This window comes from Aplysia californica, unplaced genomic scaffold (genome assembly GCF_000002075.1).
Source record: "Aplysia californica isolate F4 #8 unplaced genomic scaffold, AplCal3.0 scaffold00019, whole genome shotgun sequence".
NCBI classification, from domain to species: Eukaryota; Metazoa; Mollusca; class Gastropoda; order Aplysiida; family Aplysiidae; genus Aplysia; species Aplysia californica.
Window position 1 is genome coordinate 322,088 of NW_004797289.1, and position 26,813 is coordinate 348,900.

Below are 26,813 nucleotides of genomic sequence, written 5' to 3' on the forward strand. Positions count from 1 at the left end.
CCCTCCACCTGTCTCCCAATCACCATCACCATGTTACTTTTTATGAGCAATACCATACAGCTGCGAAAAGCAAGAGGAGACAACACAACTGACGTACAAACTACCATCCTCTTAAAACAAAAATGCTGGAACAAGGCCTGAAAGAATCTCTGCTTTTAGGGGATTCTTTTTTTTTTTTTTTTGAGTGAAGAGAAGCACATTGGTGTCACAATAATGGTAATTAAGTCCTGCGAAAATGTAAGACTGACAGACAGAATCAACAAACGGAAAGTGGGACCTTCCAGTGGCACCCCCCCCCCCCCCCCAACAACCTCGAGACCTCAGTGCTTACTTGTCCTATCTCCATTTTTTTTTAACATTGAAAATGTGACTTCTTCTTAAGCTCACTCTTTGTTATAAACTGTTTGCACTGTTATTAAAAATGGAGATAGGACAAGAAAGCACTGAGGTCGTGACCTGCCAAGCATCTCTGCAAAAGCCCACACACAACATTTCCTGCTCTCTCTCTCTTTCTCTGAGTGTGCGTGAGTGTGTGTTTGTGTATGTGTGTGTGTGTGTGTGTGTGTGCGTGTGTGTCAGTGTGTGTGTGTGTGTGTGTGTGTCCAGAAACAGCACCAGCAACAAATCACAACAGCATCAACTGCCTCACCTGTATAAGTCCAACACTGGCGTCAAATGTGACAGAGTTGGGCTTGGCCACGACCTCCACAGAGATGTTCTTCAAGGTCACATAGAGGAGCTCCTCTGAGAAGCTGTTGACCAATGAGAGCCCAACGCCGTCCTTCAGGGAGACGTAGAACTGGAGATGGGCCAGACAGACGCTTTTGTTATGTTCCTCATGTTCGCACAGACAAAAATCTTTATTATGTTAAAGTTTACACAGAAAGAGGTCTTTGTTATGTTCCTTTTATGTTTAAACTAACAGAAGTCTTGTTATATTCCTTTTATATTTACACTGAAAGAAGTCTTTGTAATGTTTGATTTATTTTTACCACATATCCCCCCACTCACCCCGACAGTAGTGTCTGTTATGTTTATGTTTATGTTTACACAGAAAGAAGTCTTTGTAATGCTCCTTTTATGTTTACACTGACAGAAGTCTTTGTTATGTTTGATTTATATTTACCCCCCCCCCCCCCAGACAGTGGTCTTTGTTATGTTAATGTTTGTGTTAACACAGAAAGAAGTCTTTCCTGTCTTCCTTTGTAATATTTATTTGCGTAGAAAAAAAAGTCTTAGCTATATTTGTTTTTGTTTACACAGGGAAAAAAGTATTTTCTTTGTTTAATGTTTACATAGACAAAAGTCTTTGTTACCCTCGTTTCATGTTTATACAGACAGAAGTCTTCGTTATGTTTATTTTTTGTTTACACAGAAATCTTTTTTGTGCTCATGTTTACACAGAAAGAGGTCTTTGTTATGTTCCTTTCACATTTACACAAACAGAAGTTCTTTGTTATGTTTTTTTAAATGTTTACATGGACAAATCTTTATAATTTTTATTCGTATAGAAAGAAATCTTTGCTATCTTCGTTTTTGTTTACACAGAGAAAAAAGTGTTTTCTTTGTTTTATGTTTACACAGAAAGAGGTCTTGTTACATTCTTTCTATGTTTACATGAACAGAAATCTTTGTAATATTTATTCGCATAAGAAGAAGTCTTAGCTATATTTGTTTTTGTTTACGGAGAAAAAAAAGTTTTTTCTTTCTATAATGTTTACATAGACATAAGTCTTCATTATGCTTGTTTTATGTTTACACAGACAGAAGTCATTGATATGTTTACTTTTCGTTTACACGGAAAGAAGTCTTTGTTACGCTTGTTTCATTTTTACACAGACAAAAGTTTGTTACGTTTATTTTTTTTGTTTACACAGACAGACATATTTATCATGCTTGCTTAATGTTTACACAGAAAGAAGACTTTTAAATTTTTGTATTATGTTTAAGCAGACAGAAGTATGCTTGTTGTAGGTTACAGGGAATCAGACTTACCCCGCTCACCCCTCTAGCTTCAACAGCACAAAGTCTACTTCGACTATCAAGGCACCCCAGAAATAGCGGGTCACAAAAGTGTGACAAACATACAAAAGTAGAGGGAAAATGACGATAATAAGGATTAGGAAAGAAAAAAGCAACAGTTCCCTGTTGCAGCTCAGGCACAGTTATGAGCATGACATTGATGAATTCATCAGCCCATTTACAATTATAATTCTACTGTGCATATGAACTCGAGATGTTAATGTCCCCCCCCCCCCCTTGGGAATGGCCTAAAGACACTTCAGTCAGTAGCACCGCCCCGGGGGGTGGAACATCTCTGAGATCCTGCTGCAATAGTAGAGGTGAAGGAGGAAGAAAAGGAAGAGGAGGAAGAGGAGGAGGAGGAGGAGGAGGAGGAGGAGGAGGAGGAGGAGGAGGAGGAGGAGGAGGAGGAAGAAAAAGAGGAGGAGGGGAGAAGGAGGAGGAGGAGGAGGAGGAGGAGGAGGAGGAGGAGGAGGAGGAGGAGGAGGAGGAAGAAAAAGAGGAGAAAGAAGAAGGGAAAAAAGACCAAAACTTAGTGTACATATTCCCCCTCAAAATTTCACCCCAAAGAGAGCAAATTGTTACCTCAATGTTCATGCTCAAGCCTCTCTCTACTGGGTTCTTTGACCTGCGTTGACCCTTGAGCTGATCGTAAACCTCCCAGTCCTCCAAGTCTTTCTCCACAGAGATGTTCTTCACCACTTGCTGAAACACACAAAAGGAAATGGTTAAGAGCTGACATTTTAAAACCAAAGACGCCGAAGCCATGACATGTACCACAGTTGAAGTGTGAACAGAGCTGTAATTGCAAGTGTAGTTGTTTTACGCCTTCACTGACACAATTTAGATCTAGTGGAAAGCAGGCTGCTCCACCCCTGCCTGTCAGGGCCAACCCTGCTTGAGAGGAATACAACATACCAGCAGACAGACAGGGATACTCAATAAAAAGCCTCCCCATGCAGGAATCGAACACAAATCTTCAGCGTGTGATGGCAAAGCACCTTACTGTTACAGCATTGACACCATTTGAACAGAATTAAGAGCCTTATTGTGAGCAAAATACAGTTATTAAGAGCCAAATCTAAATAATGCAACAGCTAAATGTAATCATTGTGAAAGCCAAATCTACTTTTTGTGAACTATTTCTACTTACTGGAAATAACATCTAATCATTGAGGGCCAAAACTATTCTATTGGGCAAAAATCTAATTATTGAAGGCCAAAACTATTCTAGTGACCAAAATCTAATTATTGTTTATCAAATATAATCATTGTGAACCAAATCTAATTATTCTGACAATCAAATCTGAATATTACAAGAACCAAATCTAATAATGATTTATAGTCTTAATACAATTTTTGTGCACTATCTAATTATGGAGAACCAATCTTCTATGTAGTTAAATATGGACCTCCCACGCAGATAAAATTGACTGTAACTCATGCTTGAAAAGCTTTTTGAACATTGTTTTTGTTAGTTTTGGCTTGTTACATTTGAGAGATAAATCCTGGATGCAGCACAAGGCTTACTTAAGCCAGTATTGAAAAAATTGTTTTAACAGTAAGGTCTACAATATATTTGATTCCAAACAAAATTCAAAGTAAAGTTAATTCAAACATTTTAGAGGGGGGAAAAACATGGTAAATGACTTTGTACGTAAACCCCAGTATAAACTAGCAAAATGTATTTGATTCCTAAAAGATGTAAGTCATGAAAAGCACCAATAATAAAAATGTTTTGATGAAATATAAAGCATAAGCATTTCATAGAGAGTACATTTTTCTCTAATCCCCAAAATCAGCAGGAATTTCTTAAGCACTAATTCAACCCCAAAAAATAGAAATGTATTACATGTAAATCTATAGATTTTAGCAGTTACCACTGAATTCAAGTGCTCCTGCAGTAAAATTATAGTCTCAATAACAGAGGGTGTCAAAGTAGCCAGACTGTTCCAGTAACAGTTTGCTACATCTTGCAAACAACTGCATGGTTCATCTTCAAAGACTATGAAAAGCATAAATGATCTGTCCATAGTCCCAGCATTCTTGTTCATGTTATTTACTGTTGGTTTGGGAAGATGTTCAGTGGCCAAGATGACTTTAAATGAGACTGAATAATAATAACAATAATATAAAGGATTTGTATAGCACAAATACTTGCTTAACAGCAAGCTCTATGCGCTTTACAATCTATATTATTACGCCAGAAGACCTGATAGCATTCTGAAACAATCTCAACTTCTTGGGAAGCATATAGTGAAAGCTACCATTTTTTATAAGCACTAAAATACTAACATACAGATTAGATCTTTCACTATCTATGGTCGTGTACCAATTCTCACCTGGGTGAACAGAGGAAAATTTGTGTAAAGTGCTTTCCCAAGGACACTATGGCAGGCCTGAGGCTCAAACCCCCAACCTCACGATTAAGAGTTCAGTAGTCTAACCACTAGATTACCAACTTCACTAATGATGTCCTCTAACAACTGTGTTCAAAACACAAGTACATACATTCTAACAATAGCCATGAGCAAATCAAACAAAGACAGCACCACAAAAACAACAAATTTCTTAATGCACCCAAACACTAACTACCGTGCAATCTCTAAAGATTGTTAATTCTTTCAGAGTAAGAGCAAAAACAAATGAGGTAATAATGCTCATAATGACTCAAGTCTAATAATGCTCACAGTGACTTAAGTCTGATTCACCTCTTGTGCAGAATGAAAAAGAACCTATCACAAATGTCGAGAAGAATTAAGTTTATTTACTGACTGTGCCACAAGACATAAACTATCAGAAGCATTCACTGCACTGAACTTCTTCAAACAGTGAATTTAACAGACACTCTTCAAGCAGTAACAAGGCTTTCTTAAAGAACAGCTTGAAAGCAAAAGTTTCTCAGAGACCCTAACAATAATAACGCTTAACCTTAAGCATTCACGTGGATTGCATGAGAGAAACTATATATTATTATGTACTTAGGACTAATAAGAAAAACAATGCCTGAACATAAACATAAGGAGAATGTAGCAGGGACAGACTCAATGTTCCTACAATGACAAAAATGACCATGTCTGAAATGCCTTAAATTAGCTTGGTCCATAAAACCTGCTGCATGCTTATCTGCTGGGACATAAGTGTTCGTCACAGGTATCTTGGAATTAAAAAGTGTACCTCATCATAATACACTTATGATACTTTAACAATTAATCGGTCCTTTTTAACTCTGGGGTATTCAGTGCTTTTTAGGGGAAAACAAATTTGTTAGTGAAATGAAAAAAAAAAAGAAAGAAATAATGAGAATACTCTTTCGTAAGCCTTATTAGGAGTACGGTGATATAAACAATATACCGCTCAGCATTATTTGGGAGTATGATGACAAAAAAAGATATGCCACAGTTGTGCCTGAATAACATCGGCCATTCTTAAATATTAAAAAAGCACCAATATCGAAGACACTTTATTTTATGATGTTAAAAGATTCCAAAACAACAACAGTGACTTATATGAAAGAAACACATCTTTAAGTAATCTGAAAACTAAATAAGATACATGTGTATCCTCATTTTGATGTGAAGGTATAGAGACAAAAAAAGAGTAGAAAAGCAGCAGCTACGTGTGCCAAATGCATGTAGGGAAGTAATGCTTCTGAACCAAACGGCTGAACAATGTTTCGTGTGAGACTGAAGGGTTTTACCTGCATTTTAGGAAACTTTTGAGATATTGGTAATGAAAGTTGTAAATGAAAAAGCAGATAATAGATAAGATTAAAAGCAAAAGCTGATAGAATCTTTTCATAAAATGAAACAAGCATAAACGTGTAGTGCGAGGCAGATAAAACGCACAACAAACCATAACTTGTAACATTTCACGAAACGCAGATAGAACCTTTTCATCTCATACAATGAAAAAACTAGACAATTCTGTGGCACACTACACACTGCCAATCAGCGTGGGCAACACAAAAAATATTTTGCTTCACAATGTCATTTCAACCCCCCAATCAAATCAAACACGTAGACATCCTGGGCACATAAAAATTCTTGATTGTGGCAAACTTCACATGATGCAATAAATGACCCACATAACCATTGCTTGATTCTTGAAAATGGGAGAAAATGTAAAAGAAAATAATGCAAAAATCCCACTATTACGAAATTACACAAAAGACTTGTCAGTTTTCGAAGGTGTATCAATTTAATCAACAGGGAAACGAATCATGCTTAAATATGGGCTGGAATTGTTTGGCATGCTGCTCAGCCATCTGTCACATTCATCAGGCAGACTACCTTCTATATACGGTCGAAATAGTCCAAGACCCATTGTCCAGGAGAAAAGTGATTGTCTCAGACAAATTTATGTCTTGGACTGTGTCATTATAACATAGAAAAGAGGGGGGAAAATGCATGGGAGGGGAAATAAGGAGAGGTAGTTTGTACAGTACATATTATGATAGTCTTGGACATGTGGCCATCAGAGCAATTATTATGTTATGTAAGAGGCGGGGGCCTCCGAATTTAACGTCTGTCTCCCACAGGACCAAGTCAAATAGGTTGAGAGCCTTGAAAACTCCACTATGTTCAAGAATACCCAGTCTGGAATTTGAACCAGTACCACCTACTTCGTAGCTCAGCATGATACCAATTGAGCTAAAGGAGCATCCAAATATTCCCCTAACATGCCCACAGTACACATTTAGTTTTAGTAAGAGTTATACAGTACTGGCAACAAAATTGGGTCATATAAGCGCTGAAGATTAGAGGTGTTACTACATAGTAACATACAAATAAAAGAAGGAGGACAGATAAGGACAATAGGTGTTTGACAGGAAAGAAGGAGCAAACCACACCACAGCACCCGCCAACCAACCACCTACCCTTATAACACATTCTCACATAACTTCCAGACAGATGTATCTCTTGTTCACCAACAATGCACGACCACTCTTTAAGACCTTATGATTCAGCTCACAAACCACAAAGCATAGCACATGGGAACTGGGATTTGGGGTAATTTTCTTTAATGATCGATCACATTTAGAACAAAACCCTTTTGGTTTGTTCAAATACTTTTATACATACATGTTCAGTGCCATGCCGCAACATTTTTCTGGCCAGTTTCTTTCCGAAATTTGTAAGTCCCCTGATATGTATGTAAACAGCATGCTCACAGTGCTTTCACTGCAACCATAAAGATACACAGAGACAGTAGAAAAGAAATTTTAAAAAGACTTTTCTGATTCCTTTGCACAACAAAAATTTAAATCTCCCAACAAAAACCCAAAAAAATATTCAGACTCAGAGTTTGTGTTGGTTTTAAAATTCAAGATGGCGGATGCTCTAAAGCACTGAAAAACCGAGGAGCACGTTGAAGGTTCAGATTGTGAGCAAAGCTATAACAAAATTAGTTCATAAAGAATTCAGCAATGATCCCCCCTCCCCTTTTTCCAAAAACAAAGATTTCCCAAAAATCTCTACTCTATAGGTGTCAAGCTGAGTTTCTAACAAGAAAGCAAAACAAGCTGAAGGAGAGAACAAGCAAAAATAAAGAAACCACAGCAGCCCCAAAATGTTGATATCCTCTTGCAGGGCTGATATGAAAAGAAATTAGTTTCCCATCGTCGTTAGAAGTAAGTCTATATTCTTCCTGCAGTGTCCCAAACAAAGAATAACAAACTGAAATTCCTATCTAAATATTCTATCTACAACAGTTAGACTGACCTGACTACATTACAAGGGCAACATGTTAGAACAAAAAAGGTTTTCACACCCTCTGTCAGTACATGAAGCACCAACATACATTTAAAACTGAACCATCAACCAAACTGCAGAGCGGGAAAAGTAAAGTTTGCCCCCCCCCCCCCCCCCCCTCCAACCATTTTGAAATATTTGAGTTTGACATATTGTGCAACATTCAGGATCACCGTGGAGCTGCAGCTATGTCTTGTTTTAACAAGAATTAGTTTGACCAAACTGTAATAATGTCATAAAATATGGTGGGGGCGGGGCTAACATTTACTGTTACCCACAAAATATATCATCCCTCTGCGTACGGATCTATTATACAAACCTTCCCCGTAGCACAGCACAAGGTTGGTGGCAAAAAGCATCGCTAAAATATGGACAGGACAGAGGCACACAAGACCATGTGTCACAGTGGGCTATCAACAGTTTATATCAGTGGGAGGGGAAAAACATCAGACTCCAGAAAAACTGGTTTTTACACAACATAGAAAAAAAATCCCAACTTTCAGACTACACATAATGTTGAGTCTTACATTTTATGATTAGGATAAGACACTGGAAGCCAAAAGCAAATTTAAAAAAATAAAATTTGACTTGACTAGTTTGCCCCTGAAACCACCGACATATTACCATTGTTCCAAGTGGGTTTACCTAATTTTGTTGATTTCATAGAACTTCTCACAGATAACAATTTTGTTTGCTTCAAATAAAAATTTCACTTTGACAAGTCATGAAAGTTGGTGGTGCCAAAGCAAGCATTTGGATGAAAAGGAAGAGAGGGAGAGTGATTTTTTTTGGGGGGTGTACCTTTGTCTTTAAAAACAGCTATGAAGGAAAGAAATAGTCAATATTAGTCAGGCAGTACATCTGCTTAATAATGGTTTCAGGTACAAGAAAAAACTATAATGTATATAACCCCCAAAAAGAGTTTTGTTTTTTTCTACAACAAAAGACACTCTCCCACACATACACACATCAACTTGCTCACAAAGTGAAGAGAACATTACTACATGAACACGGTAACCTCTGGACCAAAGCCTTTGTTGAAAATTAGAGTGAGGCATGTTCACAAGCCTCATTGAGAGTGACAGCCTATGGAACCATAAAGAAAGATGCCTGTTTTGGAATTTTTCCCAATGGAAGGTTCACAAAGTTAATGAATTATAGTTGATACGTCATTTATAACATCCAAAAAACAACTACATTAGGTTTACAGAATGCCTCAGAAACCTAGCGAGTAGTGCAAATTTTAGACAAGAGACTGAAGACCAGTCCCAGCTGGAGTTCCTTGGAGGCTTCATGCGTTCAAAGACTTGGGGACACTCACATCTAATAATTAAAGGCATCCAACCTCATGCAGTTCTCCAAGTTACTAGACCTACAGATCCCAACACCATAGAAAGATGGATGTTACAGGGAGAAGAATTAAAGCAGGGTGGGGGGATGTTCCCAGAAAAGTCAAGTCATGTTCCCAGAAAAGTCAAGACAAGTCAAAGCTGATAATTTAACATAAAAAGATAAGTTTGTTCGGGTGAAAAATAAGTACATCAATGTGATAAAGGTGTGTTAGTGCAGGAAAAAGGCGAGACAGACAGCCAGACTGACAGAAACAACAGATGGAAAGGAAAGAGGTAGGACTGACCGGTGAAATCCTCCAACCACACGTACGAAGAGATAGGGACCGTCACATTAACAAAAGGAAAGGGAGGAGAGAGAAGTTGTTGCTGTATTGAAGCTTGTGCCATCCTGACAACAGCCACATTTAACCACAGAAGGGAAATACGATAACAGTAACACACAAAATAATAAGGGCAAACCTCATCTTAGCACTCACAAACACCCTCCGACTCCGACAATGAAGTGGGGCAGAGAGAACAAAAACACAATGAAAACTTGTGCACGAGTTGGAAGAGACCCATGGTTAAATTATCATCTACAACAAGAATGTTTGAGAAGAGTTTCTACGTCTCTCAAGTAGGGACCCCTAGAGGTGCACTCCACACAACACCAGTCTCAAGGCAGGCGAACACTTACACACACCAATATACTTGCTTACAGACATAACCAGCAGACCACAGAGTGGAGATAGCGCAGAGGGTATGGACACAGTAAAACAAGTAAGACTGAGAGACCCACTAAATACTTTTTTTAAAGAGGAAAAAAAAACTGAGAGAAAGAAAAGAAAAGAAAAGAGAAGAAAATAGAAATAGAAAGACGTAGAAAACAGAAAGAAAAAAAAGGGGAAAAAATGCAGAGTAGACATAGAAAGACGAAGAAAACAGAAAGAAAAAAAAGAAAAAAAATGCAGAGTAGACATAGAAAGAGAGAATGCATATCCCACAGATGTACACACTGACAGACACACACAGGCATAATGAGGGACAAATGGTGTGGCCGCGTAGCCTGCCCCTTCATGCCACCATCTACTGACCTTCTGCACCAACAACATGGACAAGTGACTGGCTGCCACATACTCCTCATGCCAGCTCTGAAACAAGGATTATGGCCACTCAGCTCACGTATCACTTACCAGGTACATCACGTATGGTATAGTACCAGGCTCGCAGGTATGGAAAAAAGCTTCAGAGGCATCTATAAAGGCATATCTCACTACTGTCACCGTAAAAAAAAAGTTACCATCTAGATTTTTAAGTGCTTTAAAAAATAAATTGCAATGACATGATGATGATTTTCGATAAAGTGCTACCTTCCCCTGAGGATGAACTAACTAACATACAGCACTCACCACTGGATGAAACCATTTATGAGTTGAATAACATTTGTGGGCAGGCACAGAGTAAAAACCGGTTCAATACTTTAATGATAAACTTGCGGTACAAGTCAGCATCAGACTAGTAAGCTAGTCCAAGGGGGGGAAGGGGGTTGTAGTTGTCACAGAGAAGCTAGACAGTTCAGGAGTCAGCAAAAGCAAGACAATAACAGTAGGGGAAAGAGGCTCCAGGTAGGAAATAGAATAGTAGGGAAAAAATAAAAGCCCCCATCCTTCCTGTCAAATTGCTTGACCTTATACACAACTATCGACGTTGCCATGGGGGTCACAGTGGAGTCACAGTTAAGTCTCACAGGAGCAGGAAACAGCCTGCTGTGATTGTCGCGATCCCCAAAGACAGGAGTAAAGGCTAAACTTGTTTTTTACCTAGTAGTTATAGTAGTACACTCAAGCAAGGCAGAACACCAATAAACAACAATAGGCAGTAGTCTTGCAGGTTTTCAGTACAGAAGCAGCCGAGAGCACAACCTCGAAATGATAGGACACAGTAACAAAAGTCTTTAAAGCATGGGAACCACAACTGCTGCAGTAAGAAGGTCAATAACCCCTGAAGAAGTAAGGCCAGTTAAATACATTTTCACAGGAGGCAGGGATCCAATAACCTTTGCTAAGGAAAGCTGAACAAAATAAAAATTCGCAAGTGATTCTTCGTGCATATGTTCTTGTGTGTGTGAACTAGGCGTTAGTAGGGATTGGGACATATGCGCACATCTCTTTATATAAGTTTAAAAAACACATATACAGAGGTGATTATGAGAAAAAGAAATACCTAAACACACTATACATCTTCTTTCTTGACGAAAAGATATAGGCAATGGTTATTTTCAATCTTTAAAAAAGGCATATCACAAACAGCCAAGCTAAAAAATTATATTGAAAAAGAACAAATAAACAAAAACAAAAATACAGCGACAAGAAGGCATGACGCAGTCTTCTTTTTCCTGAGACTCTTTTGTTTGTTTTTCTTTTAGGAGAGGTTTTACGGCGCTCGCAACTGCATAAGGTCATATGAGGGCCAGAAGATTAGAGGTGTTACAAGAGAGTAACAAAGATAAAAAAGGAGGGGAGATAAGGACGACAGATGTTGGATAGGAAAGAAGAAGCAAACCACACCAAACACCCGCCAACCACTCACCCCGAGATTCTTTAGAGAAATGTTGGAAACAGAAATATTTCAAAGACACACTGACCACAATCCTTTTAATCCCTTCTCTCCTAACATATTCCAGGACAAACAAATATATTGACTATTTTGACCAGTAATATAGATTTACATGCTTTCAGCTGAGTGTTCAGGTATAACTTAGCCTACAACTCTCAGTACAGATGACTGTGGGAGAAACAAGAGCAGCCTCTCTCTCTCAAATATTCACCATGTACAGCTAGATTTATTTCATTAGAACATTTGGTCTACAGTCAGGAGACAGCATTTAAACTTCAGTGAAATTTTCACTACAGTTACTGAGAATCTGTAAAACTCAGTACTTGTATGTACAAAAATTGTGTATGTTAAGAGAAGCAAAATGGTGAAGGCTATTTCCAGCCTCACATCTCAACAGTATATATTCACATTGCTGCCAACTTTTCAAAACCAAAATACAGAATCTATCCAGCGGTAAGACGGTGGGCACTGGCCATGAAACTTCCTCCAAGTGTTTCATACACACTTTTCTGAATTCAATAAAATCAAGCTATTCAAAGTACACCTACAGCAACAGATCTCAGCAACTGAATTGTGGGCTTCTTTCTCATTATCATTTGCATATCCAGTCTTGAAAGTTCGGAAAACAGATAATAGGCCTTCAAGACAAAAACGGACTTCCATACTCAGACCCTGAAATAAACGTATTAAATACATTTTTTACGTACTGGTTGGCGTCTAAGTATTCCGATAACATGAACTTGGTGGCGGCATAGCACTAAACAGTGGAAGTAATTTTTTTTTTTCAACCCTAAGACTTTACACTCTTTCCTTGATATGTGTTGGCCAAAGGAATTACACAACCCTCACCCAAGCTATGTATATCAAAAATCATAGTCATTAGCTTATATCTAAAGGAAAATGCAATCGGAAACTTTTTTTAAAAAGCTATAAGAAAGCTTGAAGCATCAAAAACTGTTTTGAAAGCAAAATGGAGAAGGGCTTTAAAGAGAAGGGAAAAAATATCACAAACAGACCAAAAAAAACAAACTACTGCAGCTGAGAGTTCCCACCTGAACAGACCTCTGGGCTATGCCAGACAAAAATGGTTACACACAACAATAAAGGATTCACTTAGTCATTTTGTCAACATAACAACAACTCAATACAACTATATTAAGAAGTCAATTATCAATCAGAGGCAGGGTATATCGATAAACAAACCTGAACAATTCCACTTCATCATAAGAAAGTTGTAACATCCAACAACAGTGGGGGTTGATAACCAGAGAAAAACAGAAAATGTAAAGTAACTCCCAACCTCCCCCCCTCATTTTAATATACTGCACAACCCACAGGGTCACAGTGGGGTTACAGTTTTGTCTGACAGGAACAGGAAACAGCAGACTGTGATCATCGTGACACTTGAAGCTATAGGAGGTTATACTTTACTTTTACTGCAAAGCTCAACTCATAACAAATGAATGCGAAAATGCTGCTCCTGCAGAGCAGTCCAGACGGTCGAACAAACGAGCAGGTTGTGAACTCACCCTCTGCTGTATGTCCACTAGCTCAATCACTTGGATGGGACCGTCCATGATGACACGCACAGACACACAGCCCGAGCCCGGCCGCAACTTCTGCCTTGACACCATGGTGTGTCTCTGTGGTGGGGCTGTCGGCTGTATCTGGGGGTCGGTGGGTGCCGGGTCTTGACTGTGTCCAGGTCCCAGCACTGCGATAGCACCTACGACGATAAGGCAGTTTGTTTGAGCAAAGAAATGCATATCGACACAGTAAAAGTCATTTTGTGCAACAAAAGGCAAGACAGACAAACAGAAACAACAGAGGGGAAAAAACTATAAAAAATAAATGGGATCTCTACCGCTGGCATCTCCAACATCTTCGATACATCAAAGATAAGACATAGAATAAAACACTTTATCAATCCCTCAAGGGAAAAAACTTCAAACAACTTTTCTAGATGTAAAAAAAATAGATTTAGATCAATGTATTCTCTTGCTCATTCCTTTCCAATCATTTGTGTTTTACCTTTATATATGTAGGAAACAGGAGTCTCAACTCTGTAAAAAGGTCGAATTAGATCTAAAGCTATCCTTTTATTCATCACCGGCTTTAGATTTATTGTGGTCACAGACTGTTATAAAAAATACTACGATCAACACTAAACTCTGAAGTATCATTATCTTCACTGTCAAGCACAGAAAGACACAGTCGGTCTAGATAAGATACATACTATTCTTTACTACAAAGGATTACCCTCAATGTCTACTGAGTAGACATGCCGGCTTCAAAGAAATAAAGACCCTTGGCAATCTTGAAAAAAAAAATGCGTCCATTTCTAAACAAATTTATTTACATTGAGATTCATAATGTATGTTATTTTCTCTTACACAAATGCAAAATTCGAAGAATAAATCTCATTTTGATGACACACTTCTCTCAATACAACTTAACAAAGAAATCAACTGTCAATCAGAAGCAGGGTAATTTAACAAATAAACCTAACATCATTAACATAACAATAGTTCTCATTTGTGGTCGTACCATCTTGTAAAGCCTTGACTCCTCCCACTGCTTGCACACACATCAGTCCCGCATGACAACACAACTGGCCTTGCTGGAAACAAAGAGGTACAATAATAAATAAAAAGAAATCTGCATTATGTCCTCCACCTCCTCCTCTGTCTGTTGTAGAGCCATGCTTTAAATTTAGTCAGCACAACTAACCATCAGCTTCTCAGTTTACCCCCCCCCCCCTCCCCCCTTTTTCTTTTTTCAACACCCATATTAATAAATACAACCACATCTCATATAAGACAATAGAAACTGGATCAGGAAAACGTTTACTTACCAACTCACAAACAGAGAACCTTGTGCCCTTTCCTTTTCATAATTTTCCCAAATATCAAAGTTATACAAGTCTGGATGTAAATTTAAGCAAAATAGAAATCTCTTTGAGTTAAGACCTGAAAGCATCTTTCAGCAATAGAAAGCAAAATGAATTATTTAAAAAAACTATTTAGGAGATAAAACAAAAGACAGCATTAGTACTTAACACTTTATGAGAATCACTCATGAGTACTAAAGCCTAGAAATGTACTCGATACCAATTGCTTGGTATTGATAAGAGCAAAGTTCTACTTACAAACATTCTTTTCAGTCTTAATCAGAGCCAACAATACCATGTCATTTATATCAGAACCACTTATTACAACACAGACACTTCAAAAGCTGATTTTTCAACAGTGTCATTGTAAGGATTTTACAGCCCCAGCAACACTATTTGTGTCATGACGTGGTGGAATCAGGCGCTCGTCAATTTTTGGGCATGTAGAGTTATTAGAATCATCTCAAAGCTTATTTATTCGCCTCGCTTCTAATGAAACAAATATCGATTTATCTTGGATAGAACTCAAGATATTTGCGATTGAAGGAAGTGAGGTCGCCTGGTGTAAGTGGTGAAATTAGCGAGTAAATGGCCGCCAAAGGTTGGTAAGTCCAATAGCTAAAGAGTCTTTGAAAACTGAAAGATGACATATTTTGTGCCTTTAATAAATGTTTTAAAGTAAAATTCACATGGAAATGTGTTTTTAAATGGATGTAAAAGAGGTTAAGCCAAAAAAAAAAAATTCGATAAAAATGTCCAAACTGGCGGAATAACGCCCGTTTCTCCGATTTTGTTATTTTGATGAGCGCCTGATTTCACCGCGCTGCCTCACATTTAGACAATTTTCACAGCCGGTTTCTTAGAATATTCAACGGTAAAATTGTCCTCAGATAAACTCTAGCTAGAATACAAACGAAAAAGCCCCATGCTCCGTATATCTGAACCCTTGAGTACCTCTGTGAATCTCCACGTCTGTGTCGATCGGCGCCTTACGTCCGGTTTCCTCAGGACCAGCGGCACCGACTGACCTGGCCTCGGGGCAATGTCAGCAATGTCCAGGACAAGTCCTGGCTCACTTGCAGTGGCCGAGCTGCGTGGGTCGCGGGGTGGCATGGAACCCTCATGCTCCAACATGCCTGAGCCCGTCATACGCCACAGCTGGGACCTCTTACTCTTCTCCTGTCACAGTAGAGAATCCAAGGTTATAATAATAATAATAATAACAACAACAGTAATAATAAAACTAGTAATGATTTCAACCACAATTGAAACCAGAAATAACAATAGTACAATTGTGACGTTCCTATCAATACTTCCATTAATAATAATAACAAAAACAATAACAAAAATAATGATAATAATATAACTACAACTACTACAACTAATATGACAACAACACTAATAATAATAAAAACATCCTCACAGTAATGGCTATTTAAAGCAGGGAAAAAGTAAAACATACAGACAGAAATAACAGAAAGGAAGAAAATAGTGAGAACCACCAATGGTGCCTTCAAACCACTTACATAAAACACTCACGCAAAAGACTCACAGAGACAATAGCAGAGCATTATGGTCCACTACTCACCTTCTTTTTAAACACAATGTTGTTGTTGTGGACACAGTCCAACACCAGCTCATGGCACGCTCCCTCCCAGTTTCTGGGGAGGGCACAATCATTGTTTCTCAGCATATAAACAATGACAGAAAATTAAGCAATTATGCTTTTTTTTAGGGGGGGGGGGGGTGCATATTTTCTTGGCCCATGTTGTTGTTGTTTTCAATCCCTTAAGTTGCGAGCATTTCGCACTAAACTAAATTCTTGGCACATAAACACAGACAGAAGAATATAATAGTAAACAAACTCTCATCAGAAAAAATTATTACCATCTTGAACATCTCAAACATAGTCCACAGTTAATGAGTTACATACGCGATTGTAACCATGAGACCAGAGTCTAAACCATACAAATACCCGGCTTAAATCGAAAAGCGTCTTGTAAGGAGGCGAATATTGACACACTTCACAAATAACCAGTTATGACCCCAATGATGACTTCCAAAATGACCACTTATGACATGACCACGATGATAATCATAATTATGACCTTAGAGGACCATAGTTATGACCACAATGATGACCGTTGATGACCATAGTTATGTCAATAGCACAATGATGACCATAGTTATGACCACAATGGGGGACCTCGGCAAACCCTGAAGAAAACGAAATCAACGACAGGCAAAACTCTCAGCAAACGAGAAGAAATAAAAATAGCCAAACGTTTTCGACCATTTTCTGTCCTCATTCACACACAGCACCATCCCCCACCTGTCAAAAGTAGCTGTGGCAGCTAAGTAGATAAAGTTCTCGTAGTGGAGCTGTGCTCCCTCCTCCAGCTTGTCCAGGGCGTACTTGGCAGAGGTTCCGCCCATCACACTCAGGGTCAGCATGAGGGGGCGGAGCGTCGGCTCATCCCAGGCATATGGAACTACAAGAACAACAAGAAGATCCAGTAAGGCATTTTTTTTTTTTTTAAATCCCTTGCCCATTTATATTTGACGCCATCTGATTAGTAGAAAAAAATGCATATCTCAGTGTCTAGTAGTGTATTACGTGCATAATTAGTATGACATGTAACTGTTACAGATAGAGATTCAAGGATTATAGATGTAAGTTAATCATCTGCGAGCAATGATGAATTTAGAAATAATGGTGGTGATGAGGTGGTAAGGCTTCATATTATCATCCACTTGTGCAGGAAAAGAGAAACAAATGAATTATAACTATTTGGGAAAAAAAAAAACTTTCACAAATCATACCTAATTCACTTCTTTCACTTGGGGCGTGAGGCTAGAAACTGAAACATTTCATTCGACCTGAGACAAATGGCCTTACAAATTTTGCTGATTAAAGACGGTGAAGTCAACAAAGTCCATGTAAAATTAACCCTTCATCAGATCTTGTTGGAGAATTAAAAAGAAAAAAAAAGACATTTTAATTTACTGATCTGTGTATATAGACTTTTTAAAACAGTATCTGTTCCCATCAAAATGCTCATAGGACCATGTGTCAGGGGTATGCCACCTCCCAGTACCCCTGGTCTTCCCCCTAACTGTCGTAAATAATACAGCGTTCATGTAGTTGCTTATGACAAAAACAAACTCACTTGAGGTCTGGGGCTGTATGAAAGTTTTCAGTTTCTCTTCCTGGGCTCCAGTCTGGTAGTAGAGAACTGGCACCTAAACAAAGAGATAGTGAGTGAATGAGTGAGTGAGTGAGCAAGCAAGCACAGGAGTGGGTGGGTAGGTGTGAGTGTGCAAGCGCATGTGAGAAAGAAGGGCTGGGGTGGGGTACAATGGGATGGGAGGAGGAAATAAAGGCGAAAATGAGAGACAGAAAAACAGAGACTGCCAAACACACAGAAAACGAAAATGAGCCCTAAAATCTCTCCATAAATAATAATATAAGAAAAGCAAGAACAAAAAAAGAAGTAGGAGAAGAAAAAGAATTTTAAACATAATAGATATGATGACTATTAAAATTTTAAAAATTTACTAATTATAAAACAGCATTATTAACGATAATGATGGAGATGAAAATCATAATTATAAACAAAGCACCCTTTAAAAAAAGAATACTGTGCATCCACAAAAAAGAGCGAGTAGTAAAATGAATTTCAGCTGAAATTATATATTTTCCCATCAAAGCAGTTTAAAGATTAAATGTAGAATGAAGTCCTCCTCATTCCATTACTACTTCTTTTCTTTCCTTCTGTTATTCCGGTCTTTTGGCTTTGCACAATCAGCAAGCAGACCCTTTCATGGATCCTAAAGAGGAGGGAGGAGCAGCTATGGCATGTGCCACCTGCAATGATGCCTATTCTCCAACCAAGTAAGTAAACAAGGCTTTACTTTCTCCTTGCGCGGAACAACTTTTACTGTGTCACTGTGCTTCTCTTTACTTAAACTTAAACAAAGCTCACATCACTGAGGTTATCAATCCGGAAAGGAGGCGGCATCACATCGGCATCAGCAAACACAATGAAGAAGGTTGGCCCTTGTTGGACGACCTCCACCTTGAGCAGGTGACACTTTCCTGTGTTGTCCCTGGAATGAAAGTTGTTTGTTAGTTTGTTTGAGTAAACAGAAGCACATCAAAACAATAATGGTCTTGTTACTGCAGGGAAGGAGCCAGATAGACAGACAGAAAAAATAGAGGGAAAAAATAGAAGTAGAACCAATCAGTGGCTCCCTCCAATCAGCGAATAAAAAATTTAGAGATTTTGAGCCAAAAAGTCATTAGCTACTTTAGTTTAGTTTTAGTAAGAGTTTTACGGCACTTGCCACACAATAAGGTCATATAACTGCTGAAGCCGATAGATGTTTGATAAGAAAGAAGGAGCGAACCACACCAGAGCAAACCCCAACCACCCACATTCGCTACTTTAAATGGGATTTGTAAATAAATTTCCTGTACAAATACAAATATTATTACATTTTTTTCAGTATTTGTTATGTTCTCTCATTATCGTTTATTCATGCTGCTCTGTTCTGTAACAATTTTATAACTGTGTGATGTCACCAATGTGTACAAGGGTGTCTGGGTAAGTTTTGTGGGATTGTCTTTACTCAAGGATGTACTTGGGAGAGAGAGAGAGCTAGATAGAGAGTATAGAAGAGAGAGAGAAGGGAGGGAGAGACAGACAAACAGACAGACAGACAGACAGACAGACAGACAGACAGACAGACAGACAGGCAGAGAGAGAGAGAGAGAGAGAGAGAGAGAGACCGAATGAGAGAGAGAGAGAGAGAGAGAGAGAGAGAGAGAGAGAGAGAGAGAGAGAGAGAGAGAGAGAGAGAGAGAGAGAGAGAGAGAGAGAGAGAGAGAGAGAGAGGGAAAGACGATTACTATAGGAGCTGTGCGTTGCATATTGTTCTTTGTTTGTATTATTGTACAGCGCATTGAGCACTTCTTTGTGGAAATGCGCTATATAAATGCAATTTATTATTATTATTATTATTATTATTATTAGGAAGAGGTGAAAAAGGGAAACCAAGTTTACCAGGCTTTTTATTCATTTTGAGGTATCTTTCTCTCAGAGAGAAATTCCGACCAAGAAACACCCGAGAAAGAGATCTGGAGGTAGATCTTAGGCATAAACGGTACAGCAGGAAGGTGGAGAACCCAACACCAGGGTGAAAGAAGCAGAGGATAATAAACTATTGACAAAGAACACTATATCAGCATTGCACATATATATAAAACACAAACTACAACTAAGAAAGTTAGCTTCATTTGCACAATTTCTACTCATACCTCAAATCTGTTGGACTCTTTACAAGTAAAAAAAAAACATTGTGACGAAGACAACGACACAAAATGCAAACTAAATAATGTGTCTAAGATGGCTGTATGAAATGCCTGATCTTGTCACCCACCTCATATTGATGTGGAACGAGTCGATGCGGTCAATGTGAAACCCGCCCGACCAGTGGCACTGCGGCAGGTCCAGATTTTTCACACACAGCAGTTGGTCCAGGTCAACCCGAGGCCAGTGGAAAGGCAGCTTGCAGTGAGGAAGTGCAGTCAGGTAGTCGGGTTTGATTGCCTGTGGCAGGGTAAAACATTTAGGTATTTCACTTCTTTCAACATTTGCGTTAAATCTGAACGTCTTTTTTTTTTTCTTCATTGTAAAAAGGTCGAGTCATATCACTTCATTTTCTGACTTTGTTTTGTTTTAGTAGAGGTTTACGGTGCTTGCAACTGCATAAGGTCGTATGAGCGCCAATTTCCTGACTTTGTGTTACATCTAAATAGTGTTTTAATAATACCCATCCAAAATTCTTAGTTCACTGTGTACATTTCATGTCTCTTTCAACACAATTCACATATTTACTAGAAAGTGAGCTGTTTCGACCCTACCACTCAGGGCCAACCCGGACAGAGTTATATTTTTTTTATAGTAGAGGGTTTTACGACGCTCGCAACTGCAAAAGGTCATATGAGCGCCAAGGGGTGAGTGTCAACAGAGAAGTCTTTACAGGGAATCAGACTTAGACTGCTCACCTCTCTAGCTTCAACAGCACAAGGTCTGCTTCGACTATCAAGGCACTCCAAAATAGCAGGTCACAAGAGAGTGACAAACATACAAAAGAAGTAGAGGAAAATGATAATAGTAAGGATCAGGAAAGAAAAAGCAGCAGTTCCCTGTTGTAGACCAGGCACAGTTATGAGCGTGACATGAGTCAGCCCATTTACAATTCTACTATGCTTGAACGAGAAATGTCCCCCCTTTGGTAATGGCCCAAAGACACTACAGTCAGTGGCACTGCCCCATGGGAACCAGACAGAGTGAGAAACAACATCCAAGCAGACGGACAGAGATTATTAATAAAACAAAAATATTGAAAAAATTCCCACTCCGGAACCATAATCCATTCTTTTGCATCCAGCATTCATTCCACCACGGTCACAAGTCGAAATGTTCACGAATGGTTTCTAAAACAGATAAACAACCAAGCAGTTGACCTTTCTCTCGTAAGAATGTTCGCAATTGGTTTCTTAAATAAACATCCCAGCAACTGACCTCTCTCTTGCTCATGAACTGCTGGGCGATGGCCAGCTTGAAGCTTGACTGGTTGTCTAGTTCAAACCGGGGAGCAAAGGTCACGATGTTCGTGCCTCGATACCGACCTCTCCCTGGGGTTACCTGGATGCCAATGGTGTAGACCCTGTGAACACACCAGGCAGACAAAATGGTGCAAAGGCATAAAGGAGGATGAGCAAAATGAAGATAAAATTGGCCGCGTAATTCTCCCTCCATACCCTTCATACACTCTTTTCTCCATTCAATAAATTCAAGCTTCAAAGCGCACCTACAGCGAAACATGTCTCCAGTTACCTAATGACCTTCATTCTCATTGCTATTTGCAAATCCGGTCTTGAAAGTTCCTAATTTTTTACCAACATCGGAAAGTTCGAGAGGAGCAGTACTAGAAACACATATGATATGTAGTTTGCGATAAGAAAACTGACATGTGTACTCAGACCCTAAAAAAAAATATTAAATACGTTTTTTACACACTAGTTGGCAGCTATGTGATATTAAGAAGGCAAGATTTTTCATTCAGTGTCCATCTCTGATACGACTGAGCCGTGGAAACCCTCAAACAACCCAAACTCAAGAACACTCCACTGAGGACTATGGTCGCAGTCATCCCTACTGTAGTCCACCTGAATACCAACTGAGCTATCTGTGTCCTTGTAAAAAGAAGTAATAATAATAATAATAATAAATAGCATTTGTATAGCACATACCCCCGCTCAACAGCAAGCTCTATGTGCTTTACACTATACTGGCCCCGCGGAAAATTGCATTTTTGAAATAGAAAAATTGCAAAAAATTGCAAGGTAAACTGCCTAAAAATTGCAAAAAATTGCAACCTTCCCATCCCAGGCGCATTAATACGGGCTTAACATTTTTTAAAAACATGACAATTTTGAGTACCGGTAGCATAAAAGCAGCACAGCCTTTTCAAAAATCATGACCCACAATACAAATTCATCAAATGTTATTAACAACATTTACTAGTAACAACACACGAGTACGTTAACAATAAAGTTATCAACCAAATATAATATGATAACGCGTGACACAAAAAAACGGAATCCTCGGTTTTCTTAATAACTTTTAAATGAAGGCATAAAATCTGACCAAATTTAGTACATACAGGGTACTTGGTTCATGCAAAAATCTAGAAGTGTATGAGGTTTAGTCTATAAAAAACAAAAAAATTGACAAGGGATTATCGAAACAACCTCTAAATACAAAATAAGCTTATGCTCCAATCAAATCAGATCCTATTCTATTTTTCTCTTGAAACCTTTGATACACTCGTAATCTGTATTTAGATCTATTTCAGATATTTTCTGTTTTAAAACCGGCATGGTATTGTTTTAACACTAAGTCAAATCGTAAAATACAGCAAAGTTTTTATAACATTTATAAACAATAGTAATACATGTACTAATATAGATCTAGATCATTTCTGTAGCACCCATTCCCGTGTGAACGCAGCTTAAGGCGTTTTACATAACAGGGTGTTTACGTACACGGTACGCAGACACCTAGCCTCAGTGTCTACGTACACAGTAACCGGCAACCGGGCACGTAGTCTCAGTGTCACGTGCACGGTAACCGGGCAGTTAAGAATTTCAAGTTCAGTTTTTGTCATCCGGCGTTGCCTTCAGCTCCAGCCCTCCCCCGACTATACCTTTTTTTAAAAAAAATCGATAATTCCCCCATTCCGGAGCTCTATACTTCGTAGCGCACAGACTTTGAATGAACTTTGGTGACCCCAACCGGTACTCACAGTGTGATGCGAAAGCACAGGTTCACTGACCGGTAACGATGGCGAGCCCGACAAGACGCGTGTATAACTTTCTTTTTTTATTTTAACAAGTGACAGCACAGGACAAATATTGGTTTATTTTCATTCCGGTTACCGTGTACGTAGATACTGAGACTACGTGCCCGGTTACCGTGTATGTAGACACATGCATCATGTACGAACAATATTCACGCGCGCTCACACACTCACGTACACCTCACTGAGGCACACACCTACTTTCTTGTCACACGCGCACGCTTACACACATTAGATAAAGGCCTAGCCCAGAGAAGGCCACCTTCTCGGCCTAGCCTATACCTCAGTTTATGTTGTACATGCATTCCGGCCTGAATTTCCGGTAAATAGCTTTTACGCTCAATGGGCTTGAGCTGGGTTGATACCATGATTTACGTAGGCCTATCCGCTCTGTACTCGAACCATTTCGTATTAAAAATTCTGTTCAAATCAAAGCGTTGATGTATTTTTGCCTAAAATTACAAGAAATTGCGAAAATTGCAAAAAATTGTGGGTTTATTGCGGAACTCGACGAAAAACGCGGCCGCAAGACCGCGATTTTCTGGGGGGCCAGACTATATTATTACCCTAGCAGACCACAGAACTCTCAGAAACGTGCTCAGCTTCCCTGGGGAAAAAATGGTGAAATGGCGTAGGTTTAACAGCCCTATCAACACTATTAGGTTATTTAAGAGGGGGAACCTCAGAGTTTAACATCCATCTCAGAAAGGAACGACTCTGAATGAACCAAGCCAAAATGGGAAAGTCATGAAAAAGTGCCTTTCCCAAGGACACAATGGTGGACTGAGCTGAAGTTCGAACCCTGGAACCCACAATCTCACGACTGCGGATCTGGTAGCTTAACCACAAGGCTACCAATGTCACTGTCCTTGTAAGTTCAGCGAGGTAGGCAGATATCTTAAGAGCAATGCTAGTACAGCAACTATCAAAGAGATAGCGTCAGGTGCTCCATTGAGATCTTTTTTTAAACAATGTAATTGAAAAGGGTTTAACAAGAATCACATTGAAATAACAGAAGGAAAGAAAATGAATTCCCCATGCAAGAATGAAATGAAAAGAACAAGGGAGTTCAAATGAAAAGAGGCAAGTGGAGAAAATAGCAATGTGAACTCCCCACTCTCTACAGGATAAAGTAATCAGCAGTAATTAACTCTTACACCCCACGCTGTCCATCATGACCCAGCCTTCATTGAAACAGGCATTGTAGACACAGTCCATGAAAGTGCTGATGCCGATTGGGGATCCTCTTCCCACTTTAAAAAACAAAATGAGACTTTTGGTACCATACCATGAAATACAAATTAAATTAATTTACTATCAATTAAAAAGTTCTGGTAAACATCTCTGTCCAGAGTTTGAGATTCCTCTTATCTACTGAACAGCCTTCTCATGATGCGAAGACAGCCTTTTAATGGCGAAAGCAGCAATCATCGCAAAGAGGAGAATTTCCCCAAGACTCAAGCACCAAAGCAAAAACGTACACCTTCAAAATGAAACTTTGACGGAAATACTGACAAGGAGGTTGCAGTTGGAAACGACAAGAAAGACAGAAGAAGCAGGTGTTTCATTAGGTGTGTGCTTGTGAGCCAAATGTATGCATCTGCGCCCACGTGTATACATGTCCATAGGCATCTTAATATAAGACAATGTTGGACACGATGACTTAGCACAAAAATGGCCACATTGTACTAAAAACAGACTAGGGTCTTAGTCAAAACATTTTTAAAAAGTCAAAGCAAAAGCTTTGGGTTCTGCTCTGAAAAATTTTATCTGCGAATAGATGAGCACTCGTTTCTAATGCCTGCAAATAACTAGCGAATTAACAAATCACTTGCTGTATCGGACTTTGTGCAGGCTGAGTTGATCAGTACACAGCAAAGATTCATTATTCACTGCTCAAGCACGACGCTGCTTGTTTGTGACACCATGAGCCAGCGACGCTTATCTTTCCTTACTCATTTATGACGTAAGTCACAATGTCAATGCAGTCCCGCCAGAGCCTCGCACATCCATTGTCAAGAAATAATGCACATTTCAAGCAAATACTGATTCTACCACCTTGGCGTCCAATGTCCGCAACCCATTTCTCGATTCTGTAATGAATCAGTAAGCCTAGATCTAGGTACACTGAGAAATAGTTCCAACACTATGATATATAGCTATTCCATCTTTAGGTCTAGCCTGTCATGCAGCCACTTCTTGTCTACGAATTTCTATCCCAGTCCGCTCATTTTTTGACTGCACTCTCTGTGCTTGCATGTAACGAATCAGTAGCGAGCGCTTACTACACCACTGCAAAGCAGACCATACTAAAGCACCCACCATTTTGTATCACAAGAGGGGAGTAAAAATGCCAGCAGGTGAGGAACCAAACATGCCCAGAAGAGAACAGTGATGTTGAAGAACAGAACCACAGACTCCCATGTCATGCCAAGATGAGGAGTAGAATTGAGACTGGTCACCGGGTCCTCCGCGGGAGCTAAAAAGCCCACATGATAACTGAGAAAGTGCATGACTTACGACATGTTTCTAGAGCCTTTGATTTGGCCAAAGGCTTTCTTCAAGCGAAACTCTGAGGTTACTAACCAATCAGGGCGATTCTCTTGGTGGTGAACCACGTGCAGTGTGCGCTTAGATGTGCCACCCTCCAGGGAGAACCGGTTGCTCCTGCAAAGGAGGAAAAAAAGAAAACTCATTTGATCAGCAGCAATTCATCCCTCCATTAATGCAAAACAGCTAAGAAAAGATATTTTTTCCTCTTATTATTATTTGCCATCACATGCACCAATACTTTTCTTCAAAAACCTCTACATTCTTTAGTCTAATGCAGTTTTGTCCCTTTCAGCCCCTGCCATTTGTGAGTAAGCACTGAACAGACTCAGTATAAAAGATGATATGAATTGAGAACTGTTCTGCTTTCCAGAATGACACCCATATGTCCAGAAGAGAACCTTTTTTTTAAGAAACTGTCTGTATAACAACACCCCCCCCCCCTCCCCGTTTACATTGGCATGCCACAAACAGACAGATTAAGGAATCAATAACCCTATTACCATTGAGGTCGTCCTTCCAACCTATGAACAGCATTTCCCACTCGCATCTGACACCTGAGAAAAGAAAAGAAAAAAGCTCTTTGAGAACACAGCACATCAACTGACGTCAAACATGGCACTTTTTTCCACAATATTGGCTCTGGAACACACTAAAACCATACATATTAACTTTTCGTTCATTTCACAAAAGCACATCCAGGTGTTGAAATCTACAAAAATTTCATTTCACTTCTTCTTTTCTTCTTCACCACACCAGAGACCATGCCAACCACCTGCTCTTTCCGCTTTGTTGTGTTGTTCATCTGTTGTAGTTGATGAAGACCGGGAAATAATGTAGGGAGGTGCAGATATGTGTGTTTAACACCTTTCCACTCCACTAAGTTCACAACAACAGCATAAACACTCACAAGTTCAAACTCTTCAGCCTCGGAAAAACTGAGCAACGGAGTCAACACTCACAATTTCAATACCATTCCACTCCACTTACACAATTGGTCCATTTTATGGACAAGCGGGCTAACCCAGGTTTCGGGGATTTCCAGAAATCTTGACCTACATCAAAAATGCGCATTGCCCTACCTATAGGAGAAGTCTGGTTTCCTTGGTGGGTATATTTGTTTGGTTATAGAGAAAACTCTCATTGTCTTTTGAAAAAACTGAACAAGGATTCAGAAACTTTACCTTCGATTTCTCAAAACAGCATTTTTCGGGACAGCCC

The 26,813-nt window shown here is 39.2% G+C and overlaps 1 protein-coding gene across 1 annotated transcript in view; it reads right to left on the bottom strand.

Moving 5' to 3' along the window:
- LOC101853365 (vacuolar protein sorting-associated protein 13D) overlaps positions 1–26,813 on the bottom strand; it is a gene marked incomplete in the record, with an annotated part of 111,492 nt that overhangs the window by 15,202 nt on the left and 69,477 nt on the right. Inside the window, 14 exon segments of the mRNA XM_035971752.1 lie at positions 650–799; positions 2,608–2,727; positions 10,201–10,257; positions 13,252–13,448; positions 14,270–14,342; positions 15,567–15,791; positions 16,201–16,273; positions 16,945–17,104; positions 17,783–17,855; positions 18,599–18,722; positions 20,055–20,224; positions 21,203–21,347; positions 25,629–25,709; positions 26,096–26,149. Of these exon segments, the coding sequence (XP_035827645.1) occupies positions 650–799; positions 2,608–2,727; positions 10,201–10,257; positions 13,252–13,448; positions 14,270–14,342; positions 15,567–15,791; positions 16,201–16,273; positions 16,945–17,104; positions 17,783–17,855; positions 18,599–18,722; positions 20,055–20,224; positions 21,203–21,347; positions 25,629–25,709; positions 26,096–26,149 (1,702 nt within the window).